General features: G+C 34.6%; 2 protein-coding genes across 2 annotated transcripts in view; one reads left to right on the top strand and one right to left on the bottom strand.

The window, feature by feature from the left end:
- rcbtb2 (regulator of chromosome condensation (RCC1) and BTB (POZ) domain containing protein 2) overlaps positions 1–17,001 on the bottom strand; it is an 824,162-nt gene that overhangs the window by 112,060 nt on the left and 695,101 nt on the right. The gene's annotated exons all lie outside the window — the stretch shown is intronic.
- lpar6a (lysophosphatidic acid receptor 6a) lies at positions 7,315–10,010 on the top strand. The gene has a single exon (NM_001080055.3). It carries the CDS (start codon positions 7,949–7,951, stop codon positions 9,020–9,022), a length of 1,074 nt encoding a protein of 357 aa, NP_001073524.1. The 5' UTR covers positions 7,315–7,948; the 3' UTR covers positions 9,023–10,010.

Genomic DNA, 17,001 nt, shown 5'->3' with positions numbered 1-17,001 from the left:
CAAAAATATTGGTTAATTAACAGGCTCTATATTTTATTATTTACGGGATCTTTTGTTTATTTATTGTTGTGAATTGTATTATGGGATGTTGATCTCTGCTCTGTTGACTTTCGTCAGCCGTGCATTTTATCAAAGTGACTAATAATAAAGTTTAGTGGTTTAAAACAATAGATTGTAAAATAAATTATATGTTGAGAAATAAGTATGTAAAATAGCAGAAAAAATACTGGCAGTTTATTATCAGGTTTTGTAGCGTTATATACAACACCAACCCAGATAATATATCACTTCACTATTTAATATGTCAATAAAAGTCACTTTTTAACATCAAAAGTTGTTGGAGGAAAGATCAATGTTTCAGCATGCAATTAAAAAGCATTTTAAAAAAATATTATTATTATTAATAATAATAATAACAATAATAATAATAAAACGCATGTATTACAAAATATGAAAAATTGACAATGTGCAATTTATGTGTGTTTAAACATATACATATATGTGAGTGGGTGCATAAATTAAAAATGCTTTACATAATTTTAGCAATTAAAATATTAATAAATGATATTTAGACCTGCTCTTAGTAAAAATAAGCTATTGTTAAATAGACATATAAGCTATTATTCCACTCATTTTAGTGGGGATGTCTTTTGTAATATCAGTAAAAAAAATTGTATGGTAGTCATTATTTGTGCATGGTATAAACAAACAAACAATAATGATACATTTTAATATACCAATTGAGAAAAAAAATAGTGATCAATCAATGTCTTGCTGGGATTCCCAGAATAATTTTACAGCCCAAACTCTCTGACACAATATAGAGAATGGAATCAGTTTTGTTTTGTATCACCTTGGTACAAGACTAAATATTAATATCAAGTGAGAATGTTAAAAATTATGAAATTATGTTTAAAAAAAACATTAAATTTTGTTAAAAGTAATCAGATTAAAAGGCTGGTAGTATTGTAGTTTAAGTAACATTCACACCATTTAGTACTGGCTTATTACTTGCCTATTATTGAGATATCAAGTGTTTTTTAGCACTTATAAAGTAGAATCTTATTTTACATCCCTCGTCCTACCCAATACCAAAATCTAAACCTTAATAAGCTTAAATAAGTTAAGGGTTTCTTAATGGCCTAAATTTTAGAGTACATTAAAATAAAGTGTGACCAAAAAGCTTTTTTTTTGTATTTAATGAATAGCAAAGAGCTTAGAATGATCAAGAGGCGACACTCTTTTATTTTTTTATTTTATTGAAACAGCAGCACCCAGCTACAGCCCTGGAAATCGTCATTTTGGAGTGAACGCGATCGGCTGTCCATTGGATCTTTTTGCTGTCGTGATCGCAAGCAGCTGCTTAGTTTTTTATTTATTTATTTAAAAAGTACATTAAAGCTGAGATACAACCTGAAAGACAACAATACAACACTTACCATCACAATCATCAGCACTTTTAATAGTTTATTTTACAGACTTAAGAATATGCTGTTGCTCTATTGGAGTTTTCATTCCAAAATGGCCGCTGCGCCATCTAGTGGCTGTTTCCCAAATTACACTAGAGTGTCGCCTCTTGGTGATTCTATGCTCTTTGGGAATAGTTCACCCCAAAAACGATGGGTTTTAAAAAGTCTGTTTGATGGCTATGACTAAATGATAACAATGTTGTGAAGAATGTTGCCATGGTTGTTTATTTTTATTGAAATTTTATCTGTATATATATTTTTTGTCTTAAATCGTCCGTCATTGATCACAGTTCTAGCTAAAAATCATCGATAATCTTCTTCTTAAAGGGTTAGTTCAACCAAAAATGAAAGTTTACTTGGTATTTACTTTCCCCTCAAGTGGTTTAAAATCTTTATTTGTTTCTTTCTTCTGTTGAACAGTAAATAAGGTGTTTTAAAGAAAGCTGAAAGCCTGTAACCACTGACATCCATAGTAGGAAAAAAGTCAGTCTCCAACATTCTTCAAAATATCTTCCTTTGTGTTCAACGGAGGAAAGAAACTCATACTTGTTCGAAACCAAGTGTGAGTAATTACCATTTTTGTGTGTGTGTGTGTGTGTGTGTGTGTGTGTGTTTTTGGGGGGGAGGGGGAATATCCATTTAAGAAAACAAAAAAGTCACCAATACATCTTGTGTTACCCCGAGTTACTAGCAGTAAAAAGTAAACTAGCAGTAAAATTCCAGGTAACTGTAATAATCTCGGAGCCGGCTGCTTTGGTTTATAGCTTAAAACTCATTTATTGATGACAGTTGTTAAAATCCCTTTATAGAAAAGGAATGGGATGAACACTTAAGGGTGGTCCCTGTAGCACTTTTTTTTATTCATCTAATCAAAGACCGGTTTCTGGTAGTATTGCGTAATGCTGTTGCATGTAAAGCTCAGTGTGTCATCGGGTGTGGTGTATAATCCAAAAGGCCTTGCCCAACCCCGACAGCATGTCTGCAAACAGAAGGAAGCGTTGCTGAGGTTGCTGCTTGCACTTCCTCTGTCTGTTGTTGCATGTGGAGTTTGGAAAAGCAGAGCGGCGTTGTTTTTGTTTTTTAAAGTCTAGTAATAAAATCACATAGGGGCGACACGGTGACTTACAGCAAGAAGGTCGCTGGTTCAAGCCTCAGCTGGGTCAGGTGGCATTTCTGTGTGGAGTTTGCACGTTCTCCCCATGTTGGCGTGGGTTTTCTTCGAGTTTTCCCCCATTCTAAAGACGTGCTGTAGGTGAATTGAATAAACTAAAATGTACATAGTGTATGTTTGTAAATGAGTGTGTATGGATGTTTCCCAGTGATGGGTTGCAGCTGGAAGGGCATCTGCTGCGTAAAACAAATTCTAGATAAGTTGGCGGTTCATTACACTGTGGCGATTCCTGATAAATAAAGGGACGAAGCTGAAGGAAAATGAATGAATTCAGTGGTGTAGCGGACGGGTCCGCAGGGCACGCACCGCGGGGGTGCCCTGCGTGATTAGGGGGCCCCGCATCGTCACGATTTTTAATAATTGTAAATCAGGCAACCGCAATAATCAAACTCTTGGGAACAACTGTGGTCGGAACCAAAGTTCACTGGTCTGTTCTCTGAACACCTCTCAAGCGCTGGACTACTTCATTCTGATTGCTTGCCGCCGAACCGCATCATAGCTCATACCACAAAGCCGCGCTGTTTCTCGCCGCCGGTTCTCTTTGAAAATGAATGACTTCTGGCTACTTTGACACTCTCGCCGCTTTCGGTTTGTGATCGCTCCTCAGTTTGTGAAGGCTTCCCCGCTCCTCAATTTGTGATTGCTTCCCCGCTCCTCAATTTGTGATTGCTTCCCCGCATTGTCGCTTCACCCCGCCTCCCTTCCCCGCTCCTCAATTTGTGATCCATTCCCCGTGTTGTCTCTCACCCAATTGCCCCTCCCTCATCATCAGGGGGCCCCATCAGTGATCCCTGCAGGGGGGCCTCTGCATTTCGCGCTACGCCACTGAATGAATGAATGAATGAAATCACATTTGAGAGCTCTTTAATAAAGGAATATTTGTTTTTGGGAACTTTTCATGGGGCAAAGATGAAACCTGTGTTTTTGGTGTCTGTATGAATAATGTTAAATGTGTGTGAGGTTTCTGCGTTGGTTAAAGTAGATGAAATGTCAAAATATGCACACGATAATGTTGCGTCATCATTCAGATATAGCTAAATGTAAAAATTAAATGGCGTTGTTCTGACCAGTACTGATTACAAAAAACTAATAAATGAAAGGGGCGAGGCAGTGGCGCAGTAGGTAGTGCTGTCGCCTCACAGCAAGAAGGTAGCTGGGTCGCTGGTTCGAGCCTCTGCTCAGTTGGCGTTTCTGTGTGGAGTTTGCTTGTTCTCCCTGCGTTTGCGTGGGTTTCCTCCGGGTGCTCCGGTTTCCCCCACAGTCCAAAGACATGCGGTACAGGTGAATTGAGTAGGCTAAATTGTCTATCGTGTATGAGTGTGTGTGTGAATGTGTGTGTGGATGTTTCCCAGAGATGGGTTGTGGCTGGAAGGGCATCCACTGTGTAAAAACTTGCTGGTTAAGCGATTCATTCTGCTGTGGCAACCCTGGATTAATAAAGGAACTAAGGCGATAAGAAAATGAATAATTAATAAATGAAATAAAAATAAAATTACTATAAAAGTGTTTTAAAATAAAATAAAAACTGATCACATTCAAATATTTGATATTTAGTGAAGTTTATTTATTAACTAATTTTGAGAGGAGCACCTGCTTATGATCGATAGCACCTGGTCCACATTAGCTAACACTGATTTACCAATCAGACGACTCCTTAAGCACTATAAATAACCAAAGTATCTTACCTCAGCCATCTTCGTCTCGAAGAATCCCCCCTGCCACCCCTACTCCTCCCATTTACTTGTCAGGGCAGCACAGAGGCCTAGTGGTTAGCACCACGGCCATATGGCAAGAATGTCACCGGCTCAGACACTACCTGGCCAAGTTGGCATTTATGTGCGGAGTTTGCATGTTCTCCTCCTGTTTGCGTTGGTTTTCACTGGGCTCTCCGGTTTCTTCCCACAGACCAAAAACATGTAACATAAGTAAATTGACAAATCTAAATTGACAGCATAGACACTTCATAGTGTTATGATCTACTTCCAACAATATCAAGCAGGGGAGTTCTCGAGACCTACCTGAACTCGGACTCCACTTGCCCTGCAATGGGGGGAGCCCCGGTCTCGAGGATCTCACAAGCTTAGGGCTCTCTCCTGGGACAGCATGCCAAACACGCTTCATAATCAATCATCAGCTAAGGGCGAACTCTTGAAAGATCAATTAAAATAACAACAAATAGTTCAAATCAATTGGTGTAAAGCATAAATGAATATAAACTATTTAAGATATCAATTTTGAAAGAAATAAAATGGCCAATCATCTTCCAATAATAATTTTTTTTTAATTTCTGTAAATATGTCAAAACCCAATTTCAGATTAGCAATGTGCGTTGACCGTGTGTAACTAACCTAGTACTGGGAAACACCCATACTCTCTCATTCACACTCATACACTATGGCCAATTTAGCTTATTTTCTTCACCAATGGTGTATGTGTTTAGACTGTGGGGGAAACCCACGCCAACACTGGGAGAACATTCAAACTCCACACAGAAATGCCAACTGACCCATTCGGGATTCAAACCAGCAACCTTCTTGCTGTAAGTGTTAACCACTCAGCCACAGTGCCACCTCTCAGATTTCTTCTTTTCAGATATTTGTTTTTTGGCCAAATATTGTCCTATCCTAAAAAATTCTTAACAATATCCTCAGTGTAAATCATATTTATCCATCTTTCAGAATGTATAATAATACACTTATAACAATAAATATACACGTATGGCTTATGGATTCATTTAACTACTGTCTTAAAGAAGTTACATTTTATTAATTGTCTCCTGGGTGGTTCATTCCGCTGTGGTGACCCCTGATTAATAAAGGGACCAAGCCGCAAAGAAAATTAATTTAAACCATGGTAATGACACTTTCTAATTTGCCGGAAGAAATAAACCTGTATTACTTGTTTTTATTATTATGTTGATGATTGAAAAAGTTTCATGACTAATGAAGCTGGAGCCACAGGAAGATGATGTAACCCAACACTTGTTGGCTAATGAATGACAAAACAGTCATTTACACACTGTCAAGCCTTTCCCTGCCCATGCTTTTAGCAGTTGAACAGTGTAAATACCACATCTGCCAGCAGAGGCTGTCTGGAGTGTGCTTAAAGGGATAGTTCAACCAAAAAAATAAATAAACATACTTGCTATTTACTCATCCAAGTGTTTCCAAACCTTTTCTGAGTTTTGTTTTTTCTTGATTGCAAATGATGATATTCTGAAGAACCCCTGACTTAGTAGTAAAAACAAACACAAATACTAAGTTAGTCAATAGTGTTCAACGAAGAAAAGAAACTCTGAAAGGTTTGAAACAAGGATTAAATAATGACAAACTTTTGGGTGAACCATCTCTCTAATGCAAACATGTCTGCTAAGTAAACGGCCCTGTAATGTTTAAAACAGGGGTGCTCAATCCTGTTCCTGGAGAGCTACCTTCCTGCAGATTTCAGTTGCAACCCTTATCAAACACGCCTGTCTGTAATTATCAAGGGGATTTCAGGTCCTAATTAATTGGTTCAGGTGGGTTTGATCAGGGTAGGAGCTAAACTGTACAGGAAGGTAGATCTCCAGGAACAGGATTGAGCAACCCTGGTTTAAAACAAGTAAAGGGTGAGTAAATGATGACAGAAATTTAGTTTTTTGGGTGATTTATCCTTTAAGGTAAGCGTGGCTTGAAAAGTAAAGCTCAGAACTCTTTGTAAGATACTAAGATTTACAATAACGACAACAATAATATTCAAAACTAATTTTGTAGTGCACTTCTAACTGCGACAAACAGCTCTTAAAGGTTTGAAACAAGTAAAGTTTGTTGGGTGAATATCCCTTCAGGGCTTGAAAAATCTAATGTGTCTACTAATTAGAGCTCAGGACTCTTTGTAAGAGAGTAAGATCTACAACAACAACAACAACAACAAAAATAATAATAATCAAAACTTCAATAAAACACCTCTGAATGGCTTAAAACAAGTAAAGGGTGAGTAAATGATGACAGAAATGTAGTTTTTTGGGTGATTTATTCTTTAACGTAAGCGTGGCTTGAAAAGTAAAGCTCAGAACTCTTTGTAAGATACTAAGATTTACAATAACGACAACAATAATATTCAAAACTAATTTTGTAGAGCTCTTCTAATTGCAACAAAGAGCTCTTAAAGGTTTGAAACAAGTGAAGTTTGTTGGGTGAATATCCCTTCAGGGCTTGAAAAATCTGATGTGTCTATTAATTAGAGCTCAGGACTCTAAGAGAGTAAGATCTACAACAACAACAAAATAATAATCAAAACTTTAATAAAACACATCTGAATGGCTTTAAACAAGTGAAGGTTGAGTAAATATTGACAAAAGGTTAATTTTTTGGTGTGTGAACTATCTCTTTAAGGCTCAAAAACAAACAACAAACAGCAAAAATAATAATAAAAACACATTATGTAGTGCTACACTTATTTTAAAGTACTACAGTTGTAGTTGCAACTCCTAACACAAGAAACCCAAAGTAAAACTACAATACTTATCATTTCCCATGTGGTTAAATGTGTTTGTTGGAGTACAAACTGCACTCACACGTGGTCTAATAGTAAACTCTTGCAGGCTCTCTTCTCTGTCAGAGCAAGGGAGGGGTTTGTCAGGGCAGAGGAGGAGCAGTTGTTGCTCAAATACTCCAGTCATGATAGCACCGGCTTGTAAAAGAGTCCTCCACAGCCACAGCTGCCTCGGTCTCCCGCCTCTTCAATGCGCACAGCAATGAATGCCCCTGGGGCGACTGCTGACGGAGACACCGAGACAGAGCCGCGAGGAAGGGGGTGGGCCAGGAAACAGACCCTCGGCTGAAGCCAGGACTCACTCATTTACTCACACTGAGTCTACACACAGGTGCCCCAATCTGTGGGAACAAAGAGAGCGGATACTATCTGGGAATGCTTCAAGTGCGACTTCTGCGGAGAGGATTGTAACAGGGACTTGCTCGCAATTTTGTGGATGGGATTGCTCAGGAAGGACTTGAAACTTTTGGAGTGAGTAACTTGCAAGACTTGCGGGGTGGCTGTTGGGGAAAGGGGGAGGGGAAGAGGTTGTCGGGCTCCAGTCTCATGGGAGAAATGCCTTCAACGTGAGGCTTTGTTGAAGAATGCCTCGGTTTTGAACAGAAGCAACACATTAAAGAGATCTACGAGTGCTTGAAGGCGAAAGCGCCTTGGAAGGGAGCTGGAAGTGATCTTTGTTTCTTGCATGCTTTTGTGCTGCTGAGGGAAATCCTTTTATTGTGCGCTCTCTCGCGTGTAACTGCCACCCCATAGCGTGCCTTTGTCTGTTGTTAAGATGTACAATACAAGTCTTGAGATGGAAATGCTCAATGTGAGCAACGTCACTCACTGCCCGAAGAATGACAACTTTAAATATCCCCTCTACAGCATGGTGTTTAGCATCGTCTTCATGGTAGGACTGATCACGAATGTTGCCGCCATGTACATCTTCATGTGTTCGTTAAAACTGCGGAATGAAACCACTACGTATATGATGAACCTAGTAGTGTCGGACTTGTTATTCGTGCTCACTCTACCCTTGAGGGTTTTTTACTTCGTCCAGCAGAACTGGCCGTTCGGCAGTCTCCTCTGCAAGCTTTCCGTTTCGCTCTTCTACACCAACATGTACGGGAGCATCCTATTCCTGACCTGCATAAGCGTGGACCGCTTTCTGGCCATCGTTTACCCCTTCCGATCTAGAGGACTCCGAACCAAACGCAATGCCAAAATTGTGTGCGCTGCAGTTTGGGTTCTCGTTCTTTCAGGAAGCCTTCCTACGGGATTCATGCTCAACAGTACTAATAAGCTGGAGAACAACAGCATCTCCTGCTTCGAGAACTTCTCCTCGAAGGAATGGAAGAGCCATCTTTCAAAAGTGGTGATTTTTATAGAGACGGTGGGGTTTCTGATCCCACTGATGCTCAATGTGGTTTGCTCTGCGATGGTGCTTCAGACTTTAAGGAGACCAAACACTGTGAGTCGAGGAGGGAAGCTCAACAAGAAGAAGATCTTGAGGATGATCATCGTCCACCTCTTCATCTTCTGCTTCTGCTTCATCCCGTACAACGTCAACCTTGTCTTCTACTCCCTCGTGCGAACAAACACCTTGAAAGGATGCGCGGCGGAGTCGGTAGTCCGGACCATCTATCCCATCGCTCTGTGCATCGCCGTGTCCAACTGCTGCTTCGATCCCATCGTCTACTATTTCACCTCGGAGACTATACAGAACTCCATTAAGAGGAAGACCCAGACCGGCCATTCCATAGATGTTAAATTTTCCGAGGCCTTGCAGTCGGAGACGTCGTCCACCCTACAGTTCAGCCTGAGGTCCATCAAGAACAAGATGTTTCACAATGAGTCCCACGTATGAGGGATTACCAGTGGATTTAAGGACACATAAAGCACTCTTTAGCATGTGGATATATATCGGGTTTGTTTAATATCTCTGAGGGCGATAAGTAAACGGTGGGCTCTTATAGGGATTTACCTCCCTGTAAAAGTCATCCTTCAGTCCAGAACCCTGGGACACACCTGTTCCCCTTGGAAATATGTCCAAACATTTGAAAAGCGCAGTAAGGATAATGCAAATATAGATCAGCTGGAAGTCTCTAACTGTTTGTGAATGTACTCACATTTCCAGAATTTGGTAAGTTAATGTGTAAATAACAAACTATATGATGTAACCACTATTTAATTAAACCCACAACAGAATAAAATGATGTTATTTTATGTATAAAAGCAGAATAAAACATTGACTGCCTGAAGTGTCATAGTATTAACAAGCTGAAAACTTCCGTTGGCACTTTATATAATGCTGTATATTAACTTTGCACTGGCATTTATACTGTCATAATGCACTGTTGTGATTCTGTTACAAACTTCACTTGAAAATAAAGTCTTAAAATCATAAATAGAGGGATTTATTATATTTTTGTATACTGTTATGAGTTCTCTTTTTGTAATGTACATCCAGAAAATACAAAATTACTGTTTATAACTTGACACTGAACCACAAAACCAGTCATAAGTGTTTATTATTGTTACTGTTATTGTTATTATTATTATTATTTATATTAATATTAATATTAATATTATTATTGTTATTATTGTTGTTATTAAATCTGGAGTTTGAGAGTATTAAGTCACAAGTGTTTATTATTATTGTTATTTTTGTTGTTATTTTTGTTATTATTATTATTATTATCATCATCATCATCATTATTATTGATATTGTTGTTGTTATTATTATTATTATTATTTTCATTATTGTTATTATTATTATTATTATTTAATTTATTATTATTATTATTATTATTATTATTATTATCATTAAAGGGAATAAATATGCTTTCCATTGCTATATGGTTTCAAAATCTGTTTTTTAAGTAATAAGTGTGTGTATCAAATCATAAATTTTTATTATTATTGATATTATTGATATTATTATTGTTATTATTATTATTATTATTTATTAATATTATTATTATTATTATTATTATTATTATTATTAAAATGATTAAATATACTTTCCATTGCTGTATGATTTCAAAATCTGTTTTAAGTTATAAGTGTGTGTATTAAGTCATAATTTTTTATTATTATTGATATTATTGTTATTATTATTATTATTATTATTATTTATTAATATTATTATTAAATTTATTAATATTATTATTTAATTTAATATTATTATTATTATTATTATTATTAAAATGAATACATATTCTTTCCATTGCTGTATGTTTTAAAAATCTGTTTTTTAAAGTAATAAGTGTGTGTATTAAGTCTTAATTTTTTATTATTATTGATATTATTGTTATTATTGATATTATTATTATTATTAATGTCCATTGCTGAAAAATATACCCATGAAACATATGACTGGTTTTGTAGTCCAGTGTCATTATTTATTAGGATGCCATATATATTTGAGATGAAATCCTCTCAGTGTGTTGTTTAAATCTCATAAAAACATATTCATTGTGTATCAAACATAAGCATAAACAGTTTCATCTGCGAGAAAATCAGCTCCTATTTTCAATAAACCCTTGCAAAGTTTTGTCAAAATATTTTTTTCCTCATAGTTATGAAAATATCATCTGCTGCGGGCAAAACTGTGCTATGAATTGGCAGGTAGATGAGGTTAAGAAATATCTGCTTAACTGTGTAATTTGTGACATGACAGTGCAATGCTATTTGACAGGAACTGTCAACATGCCCAATCCTGGCCAAAGCCCTGTATTTAAAGGGATAGTACACGCAAAAATGAAAATGTGATCATCCTTGAGTTGTTTCAAACTAGTTCTGCATGATGTTAGAAAAATTAGACATTGCGATATTTTGTATTTCTGCAATATGTATTGCGATCAGGGGTGAATTTAGGGATTTGAGGGCCCTAAGCAATTTCAGTCCTAAAATGCACCCTTTGTACTTTTATTCATTCAAAAAAAAAAACATTTCTTATATCACTCAATCTCCTTGTTTTATCTTAATGCAATATCTACATTTTATATTTTTTGTGAAAAATTAATAATTTGTATGTTATAATAAAATTTGATGTGATAGTAAACTATGTTATAGTTATAATCTAAACTTCTAGATATTTATTGGGGGTCCCAAAATTTCCCCAAAAAGCGGCGGCTCACTACGTTTATTGGTTAAATTAACCTCAGTTTGCGATTTATAAATACGATTTCACCAGATGAATATTCCTATTTAAAACAACGTATTTATTTTCAATCGATTGGCATGCTTTTGTAGGGAACAAATCATGCATGAAATGTAATATGCAAATGTCCGAGTAAAATAAACAGTGTTTTATGGTTTTTGGTGTATAGTCAAATCGCATTTCATAGTGTATGTGTGTGAATGCATAGTGTATGAGTGTTTCCCAGTACTGGGTTGCAGCTGGAAGGGCATCCGCTGTGCAAAAAATATGCTGGATAAGTTGGTGGTTCATTCTGCTGTGGCGATACCTGATGAACAAAGGGACTACACTGAAGGAAAATAAATGAATGAATGAATGAATAAATATTGTGTCTGAATGCTCTTCACGGTTAAAACATGCAAAAATGAACAACACAAATGTCAACAAATGTCGTGTGTTTTGAACTGTGGCTATAAAATTTCACACACACACACACACACACACACATATATATATATATATATATATATATATATATATATATATATATATATATATATATATATATATATATATATATATATATATATATGCACACACACAGTTGAAGTCAGAATCATTAGCCCCTCTTTGAATTTTTTCTTTTTTAATTATTTCCTAAATGATATTTAACAGAGCAAGGACATTTTCACAGTATGTCTGGTAATATTTTTTCTTCTGGAGAAAGTCTTATTTGTTTTATTTTGGCCAGAATAAAAGCAGTTTTTAGTTATTAATATACATTTTAAACACTTCAAAATTATTCGCCCCTTTTAAGCTAGATTTTTTAGTCTACAGAACAAACCATCATTATACAATAACTTGCCTCATTACACTAACCTGCCTAGTTAACCTAATTAACCTAGTTCAGCCTTTAAATGTCACTTTAAGCTGTATAGAAGTGTCTTGAATATTATCTAGTCAAATATTATTTACTGTCATCATGGCACAGATAAAATTAAGCAGTTATTAAAACTAATATTAAAACAATTAAAATTAAGCAGTTATTAAAACTAATATTAAAACAATTAAAATTAAGCAGTTATTAAAACTAATATTAAAACAATTAAAATTAAGCAGTTATTAAAACTAATATTAAAACAATTATTATGTTTAGAAATGAAAAAGAAAATCTTAAACTGTTAAATCTGTTAAACAGAAATTAGGGGGGGGGGGGGGGGGGGGCAATAATTAATAATTCTGACTTCAATTGTATATATATATAACTTTTTGATTTAATGGCTAATTCGTATGATCTAATTTGTACAATTTTGTACGATTTGCTCATCACTCAATGACGGTTGGGGTTAGGGGAGGGGTTTAGTCCCACGCCTCCTTTTTAAAATCATACATTGTTGTACGACTGAACTCGAATGAATTTGTATGAATTATCCACTAAACCAGGGGTCACCAATCCTGGTCCTGGAGGGCCGGTGTCCCTGCAGGGTTTAGCTCCATCTTGGCTCAACACACCTGCCTGGATGTTTCAAGTATACCTAGTAAGACCTTGATTAGCTTGTTCAGGTGTGTTTGATTAGGGTTGGAGCTAAAATCTGCTGGACACCGGCCCTCCAGGAACAAGTTTGGTGACCACTACACTAAATTAAAAATACTTTTATTTCCTCGTAAGACCAGGCTGGTGCAGCTCTTTTTTAAACCTTTCTTCTGTTGAACACAAGGGAAGATATTTTCAAGAAAGCATTGACATCCATAGCAAGAAAAACAACTACAATGGAAGTCAATGGTTACAGGTTTTCAGCTTTCTTCAAAACATCTTCCCTTGTGTTAAACATTTAAAAGAGTAAATTAGCGTAATTCAATGTTTGGCTTCAGGCAAATATCCATTCTTTCGTTTTCCTTCAGCGTAGTCCCTTTATTGATCAGGGGTTGCCACAGCGGAATGAACCGCCAACTGTTCCAGCATATGTTTTACACAGTGGATGCTCTTCCAGCTGCAACCCAGTAGAGGAAAACATCCAAACACTTATTAACACTCATTATTCAGTTCACCTAAAGTGCATGTGTTTGGACCCAGAGGAAACCCACACCAACATGGGGAGAACATGCAAACTCCACGCAGAAATGCCAACCGACCCAGACAGGACTCGAACCGGTGACCTTTGGTCTGTGAGGGGACAGTGCTAACCACTGAGTCACCGCGTTGACCTTGAGGCAAATATGCTATCAGTTATTTTTTTTACTTCAAATGCTATACTATATTATACTATACTATACTAAAACATCTTCCTTTGTGTTTAACAGAAGAAAGAAACTGAAAAAGGTTTGTAAAAGGGTAAAGGGAGAGTAAATTCTGAGTTTTGGTTGACTGTTCCTTTAAAAGAATAATGAAAGTCTGAAATAAGCTGTTGTTTCGATGTACAGAAATATGCCAGTCAAAAAGCAGCTGTTGGCATGTCTGCTGAATCAGATTCCACACTCGTTGTCTTTAGGGAAGATAGTTAAGCAAATTAAAAAGAAAAGAGGGAAATGAAATGAATCGGGGGGAAAAAACAAGAGAAGTACCTACTTCACTTTTACCAACTCTCACTCATCCAAATGCCTTAAGGGCTGTTTCTATGACAGTTGTGCAGCAAAAACAAAACAAAGAAAATAAAACACCTGGCCATTCATTGATATGGTAATGGAATTTGTGTGCCTAAAACGCACACATGCACATACGCACACACATACAATTAAAGGTTTTTTTTAAGTGCATATATTTTAAACAGACTGGTAAAGTCAAAGCGATTAGCCCTCTGGTGAAATTTAAATTCTATTTAGACAATATATTTCCCAAGTGTTGTTTAAAATATATGCACTATGTGCAAAATATATGGAGAGATGATTTGCTTCCAACACATTTTTAAGTGTCATCTTATTTTAACTAATTTTTAATAACTGATTTATTTTGTCTTTGCCATGGATACAGTACATAACACTTATTTATTTATTTATATATATATATATATATATATATATATATATATATATATATATATATATATATATATATATATATATATATATATATATATATATATATATATATATATATTTATTTATTTCATGTACGACATCACAAATACTCTGTAAAATATTTATTTATTAACTTATTTATTTATTCATTTAATTATTTATTTATGTCACAAATACTGTATGTAAAATATTAATTTATTTACTTATGTATTTATTTACTCATTTAAATATTTATTTATTTGCTTATTTATTTATTCATTTGATTATTTATTTATTTATATCACAAACACTGTATATAAAATATTTATTTATTTATTCATTTAATATTTTTATTTATTTATTCATTTATTTATTTTTTTAATTTATAATATCACAATTATTTATGTAAAATTTATATGTATATATTATTTAGTTGGTTATTCATTCAATTATTCATTTATTCATTTATTTATTAATTCATTTAATTATTAATTTACTTATTTATTTATTCATTTAACTATTTATTTATTTGATATCATAAATACTCTATGTAAAAGATCTATTTATTTACATGTTTATTCATCTATTTATTTATTCATCTATTTTTTATTCATTTAAGTATTTTTTATTTATTAATTTAATTATTTATTGATTTATAATATCATAAATACTGTATGTAAAATTTATATTTATTTATTTAGTTAGTTATTTTTTCATTTAATTAGTCATATATTCATTTTATTATTCATTTAATTATTCATTCATTTAATTATTTATTTATTTATGTCATCACAAATACTATATGTAAAATATTTATTTAGTTATTTATTCATTTAATTGTTTATTTATTTATTCATTCAATTATTATTTATTTGTGACATCACAAATACAGTATGTATAATATTTATTCATTTATTTGTTTATTTATCTGATGACATGTTATGGTGACATCACAAACATGTTTTGTGTTCATTTATTTTATTTATTCATTTTTTTGTTTGTTCATTTATTTTTCTTTAATTGTCTGTTCATTTATTTGTTTACTTTTTATTTGTTTATTTATTTGGGTAACGTTGACATCACACGTGTATTATGTTTGTTTATTTACGTGACATATGGTGACATTACAGGAGTCACGGTGGTGCAGTGGGTGGCACGATCGCCTCACATCAAGATGGTCATTGATTCGAGCTCCGGCTGGGCCGGTTGACATTTCTGTGTGGAGTTTGCTTGTTCTCTCCATGTTGGTGTGGGTTTCCTCCGGGTGCTCTCGTTTCCCCCACAGTCCAAAGACATGTAAGAACATGCTATTGGGGAATTGAATAAACTAAATTGGCCGTAGTGTATGAATGTGAATGCAAGAGTGTATGGGTCTTTTCCAGTGTTGGGTTTCAGCTGGAAGGGCATCCGTTGCGTAAAACATTTGCTGGATAAGTTGGTGGTCCATTCCGCTGTGGTGACCTCTGAAACCTCTTAATCGTTGAGCTTAAAAGTCTTAGTTAATGGTTTGTTTTGTGCAGTAATTGTTTTAAGATAAAACATGACTGTAAATCTACACTCATAGATATTTACTGTTAAGTTAATCTAACATTATCTACCTCATTCATTCTGTGTTCAAGATGACATGCGATACTTCATGTATTGGACTTTGCAGTCAGTTTGTCATGCTACAAACACTTTAAAATGTGTATTTGAGTGCTGTTTTCGTGTAGTAAGCTAAAGGAAATATCTAAATATGGAACAGAGAGAAACATCCTCAATGAGCAACATGTTAGTTCCTAAATATCACACTGAAATCCTATTTATTTTCACTTCCTCCGTCTCCCATCTTGTCGCGTGCATCTTAGTCAAGTCTGACCTCAAAAATAAATGAATTAAATAGAGAACAAAAAATTCATTGGAGCTTCATTTGAAGCTTTAGTTTCCATTAAACATAAATACATAGATACACAGTTGATGACAAAATTTGTTGTTTTGCGGTGAAATCTGTGTTTATTTTCTAATAATAGTGCTGTTTAACGATGAAGTGAAATTGTTACAGTATTTGCTACTATTTTTATAGTCTTTAAGTTTGGCTGAAATATTAAATAAACATTCATTCAGTCATTTTCCTTCACCTTAGTCCCTTTATTAATCAGGGGTCGCCACAGCGGAATGAACCGCCAACTTATCCAGCATATGTTTTACACAACGGATGCCCTTCCAGCTGCAACTCAGTACTGGGAAACACCCATGCATGCTCACATTCACACACATACACTACGGCCAATTTAGTTTATTGAATTTACCTATAGCGCATGTGTTTGCATATATATATATATATATATATATATATATATATATATATATATATATATATATATATATATATATATATATATATATATATATATATATATATATATATATTAGTTATGATACTTCCTAAATCAATCTGCATAAATCCACATATTTTGTTTTCATCAAATTTTATCTGGCTCTAAAAGCAAAAAATAGAAATCAAAAATTACTGTATGCAAAAATAAGACTAAGATATGTTCTTGTGGGATCCATCCATATGAATATTCGCATGACTACACATGAATAGGTTTTGAATAGTTTTTGCATTGTCTTTGGGGTTATTTTTCTCCGCAGCTCTTCATGCTCCTGGTTCTGAGAATGGAGCTGGTGTGTTTTTGATAAACATCGGATTAAGTCACATAACTTCA

This window comes from Danio rerio, chromosome 15 (assembly GCF_052040795.2).
Source record: "Danio rerio strain M-AB ecotype USA chromosome 15, GRCz13ab, whole genome shotgun sequence".
Lineage (NCBI taxonomy): Eukaryota > Metazoa > Chordata > Actinopteri > Cypriniformes > Danionidae > Danio > Danio rerio.
The sequence above is the reverse complement of the archived record's forward strand: the minus strand, read 5'-3'. Positions and strand labels throughout refer to the sequence as shown.

What these genes read in the sequence shown, in the direction of transcription:
- lpar6a (NM_001080055.3), top strand. Translation starts at nt 7,949, where the DNA reads ATGTACAATACAAGTCTTGAGATGGAAATGCTCAATGTGAGCAACGTC.